The 3,502-nt window shown below is 43.1% G+C and overlaps 1 protein-coding gene across 1 annotated transcript; it reads left to right on the top strand.

Moving 5' to 3' along the window:
• Positions 1-1,550: 1,550 nt before the first annotated feature.
• Positions 1,551-3,502, top strand: LOC102662946 (uncharacterized). Its single transcript, XM_006574072.2, has 4 exons — positions 1,551-1,790; positions 1,884-2,351; positions 2,628-3,050; positions 3,302-3,502. The coding sequence occupies exons 1-4, from the start codon at positions 1,551-1,553 to the stop codon at positions 3,500-3,502; spliced, it is 1,332 nt and encodes a 443-aa protein (XP_006574135.2).

Genomic DNA, 3,502 nt, shown 5'->3' with positions numbered 1-3,502 from the left:
CTTGATCCGCAAGTAACTTACGAATCATCTATATCAACTGCGGATCAACTAAAACCTATGTGGATAAACCTGAATGAGCTGGGTGGACAAAAATATTTTTAAAAATATGCAAGGATATTTTTGCCGTTTCACGTTAAGTGCTGGGTGCACTAGCAATAATGATGGGTGCACCTAGCAACACCCTTGATAGTTTCCAGGCCTATATTTCGAAAGTCTAACCTGACTTGTCAAACCCATCAAGTTGGACCAATATGGCATAATTCCTTTTTAGCTAAAAGTTTAAGAGTTTAATTTAGCCTTATTTGCAGATTAATTTGATCTAGACTCATTTTATTATCTCTAATTCTAAGAAGGGACATGGGTCGACAATACTTTTGAATTTCCTTCATTTTATATGTATCTTTTTAAACAAGCACTTGAGCCCATGCTCCAGGACTCCTTAGTCCTTAATATCTGGGACATGCTAGGTGCTCCCAACAATGTTGCTGGTGCACCCAACAATTTTTTGAAATGGAAAAATTGCCCTTAACTTAAAATTTAAAAACAAAACACGCTGCCTTTCTTTTCTTCCCCACTTTTCTGGCTTCTTTCTTCTTTTCTTCGTTCCTTATTCCTCCGCGCCTGAAGCTGCCATTGTTGCATTTCTGCGAAGCTTCCGTGGTGCCGTTGCTGCGTTTCGGTCGTCGAGGTTAGTAACCCCTATCTCCCCTCCTCTCGTAGGTTAACTGTTTAGTTAGTTTAGGAGATGATGCCTTTAGGGTAGAAGACATGGAAATTGCCTGAAAATGGCGAAGAGCAACCGTTCCGATACTCTCGGAAGAAGGTTCTTCCGGTAGAACAAAAGATTCTTTCGGTAGAACAAATTGTTCTACCAGAAGAATGTTCTTCCGGAGAAACTACCGGAAGAACTTTTTTCGGTAGCTTCTCTGGAAGAACCTTCTTCCAGTAGAACAATTCAGAAGAAGATTCTTTTGGAAGAAGGAATTATTTTTTCCAAAATTAGTTTAGTTTTTTTTTATAAATGAAGTTTTTTTTAAAAAAAAAAATTTGCTTTATAATAATTCAAATATTTATGATTTCATGGTGGTAAGTAAAAAAATTAATTAAATATTATATATTAGGTTAAATTTTTGTTTTTTTGTATTTGCATAAAAAATTTGGTATTAGGGTTAGGACCTAGTTGAGTGTAAGATATATGTTTAGTGGTTGAGTGTGTAGGGTTTAGTTTAGGGTAGTCAACAATGCTTAGGGTAGCGTGATTAGGGTTTATAACGTAAGGCTGAAGATTTATGTAAATATATGTAGGTTTTTAATTATATGAATAGTTTATTTGACCAAAAGAAATACATGTTCTTCATGATTTACAGATCATGGTTAGAACACGAGGTTTGGGTCATGCTTTAGATAGGGTTATAGGCAGAGGTAGATAAGATGAGCATGATGCAGTCGATGTTCCCCAGAGGCGTAGGCCTACTGCATCATCCCGTAGGCGACGAGTACATATTACGGTTGATGAGGGTGTTCCTCAGGTGACTGAGGATGTTCCTCATATGGAGGAGGATGTTCCTCAGGTGACTGAGGATGTCCCTCATATGGCTGACGATGTTGCTCAGATGAGTGAAGATGCGCCTCAGATGACCGCGGACGTAGATGCGACTGTTGCAGAGGACTTAGGTCATGATGGTGCTGAGGGGTCACGTGCTGATGAGGGATTCCCTGGTGGGCCCCGTGACCCATCAGTTCTGACTTCATTTGCGAAGCATGTCGCACATGCTATTTGGACTGGACAGGTATTATAATTTCTTACTTTTTTCTTCTTGATTTGTTTGTCATTAAAAATTTTTGATATTTGTGTATTTCGAATGATTTGTACTTCAATTCAGGAGCGTCTTGAGCTAAAGTTGGTGTCGCACGGGAGGAAGGTGACGTTAATTGGGAGGCCAGTGCCTGCGATTGAAAGGCTGGTTGTTGCCACAGGATTAAGTCCATTGATCGAGTGTTCAGTTGTAACCGGCGATCCTGGACTTATATCCATATTTGTGGAGAGGTGGCACAGGGAGACCAACACCTTCCACCTTCCAGTAGGAGAGTTGACAATCACACTAGATGATGTGTCATCACTCCTCCATCTCCCTATCAGTGGCGCCTTCCACAGCTTCCCGGCTCTTTCCGTGGACGAGGTAGTATTTTTGTTGATGGAGTTGCTCGAGGTGTCCAGTAAGGAGGCTAGAGCCGAGACAGCACAAGTGCGCGGGGCATATGTACGCCTCTCATGGGTTCGGGATATGTATGAGATGAGATGCCAGGCACGACGATGGATTGTAGCAACTCGTGCTTATCTCCTGCACCTGGTTGGTTGCACTCTTTTTTCTAACAACAGTGCAACAAATGTTCATGTGGTGCATCTAGAGGCTTTTCGCGACCTGGGTTAGAGTGGGGGCTATGCCTGGGGAGCTACGGCCCTGGTTCATATGTATGACCAGTTAGATGAAGCTTCTAGGACCACGACACGACAAGATTGGGGGGTACCTTACTTTATTACAGGTAAATTTTGTGTTCGTAATATGTTACATTGGATTATGATGTAAACATGTTTTTATGTTATGTTAACCTAATTTTTTTTGTAGTGTTGGATCTATGAGCATTTTCCGAGTGAGCATCAGTGTGTCACCGATGATGCGTATGAGGAGACGTCCCCTTGTGCCTCCCGGTGGCTGACGACGAAGGCTCATATGAAGAGAATTACAGGAGCGCCGTACCAGGCACGTTGGGATGCTTTGACGATCACAGACGTGTGCTGGTTGCCTTACAGTGACCATCGAGGGGTTAAGGGGTTTGAGCTGATTTCATCATTCCAGGGTAAGTTGAGATGGGGTCCTACGGTGGTTACAGTTCGACCGGAGAGGGTGCTATGCCGGTTTTGGTACATTCAGAGCATTCCTCCGCCGTTTGTTAGCGCTTCGTTGTCATATGATGATATAGATGACAGATGGATGCATTTCTCGGACCATGCAACAGCTGTGGGTGACCTTTATGTAGTGCCTGGGCAGGTATCTGCGGATTACATGGAGTGGTTTTTCCAGATATCTCACCCATTCATGATACCGACCTAGGCAGGTGACCAGCCCAGACATGCACCTGCCCCAGACCATGAGGACTACATGCAGCCGGATATCCCACAGGTTCCAGTGGCATTTGACCCCCCTCGACATGCAGTGGTAAGATTGTTTGCGCGTTTAATGTTTGATGAATTGTTATTTATTTTAAATTTTGTAATAAATGTTTTTTATGACTGTCACAGGATGATTACGAAGGCTATGAGGCGATCGCAGAAAGGTTGGAGCGTGTGCTCAACCTTAGGATGGTCACTGCAGGGACAGAGTTACATGATATCATGCAAGATTGCCTGAGGATAGCCAGGGGGGTGCCAGCACAGATGGAAGTGTTAGGGCTCGACAAAGGCGGCGCACAGAGCATTGATGATGTTTTTTATGTTTTGTAG

The sequence above is a fragment of the Glycine max genome, chromosome 1 (assembly GCF_000004515.6).
Source record: "Glycine max cultivar Williams 82 chromosome 1, Glycine_max_v4.0, whole genome shotgun sequence".
Lineage (NCBI taxonomy): Eukaryota > Viridiplantae > Streptophyta > Magnoliopsida > Fabales > Fabaceae > Glycine > Glycine max.
The sequence above is the reverse complement of the archived record's forward strand: the minus strand, read 5'-3'. Positions and strand labels throughout refer to the sequence as shown.

Excerpts from the sequence above, each read along its gene's own strand:
- LOC102662946 (XM_006574072.2), top strand. The coding sequence starts at position 1,551 with ATGGAGGAGGATGTTCCTCAGGTGACTGAGGATGTCCCTCATATGGCT. Across the intron at positions 2,352-2,627 it reads GTGCTTATCTCCTGCACCTG|TGTTGGATCTATGAGCATTT; the intron begins GTTGGTTGCACT and ends TTTTTTTTGTAG. Across the intron at positions 3,051-3,301 it reads TTTATGTAGTGCCTGGGCAG|GATGATTACGAAGGCTATGA; the intron begins GTATCTGCGGAT and ends TGACTGTCACAG.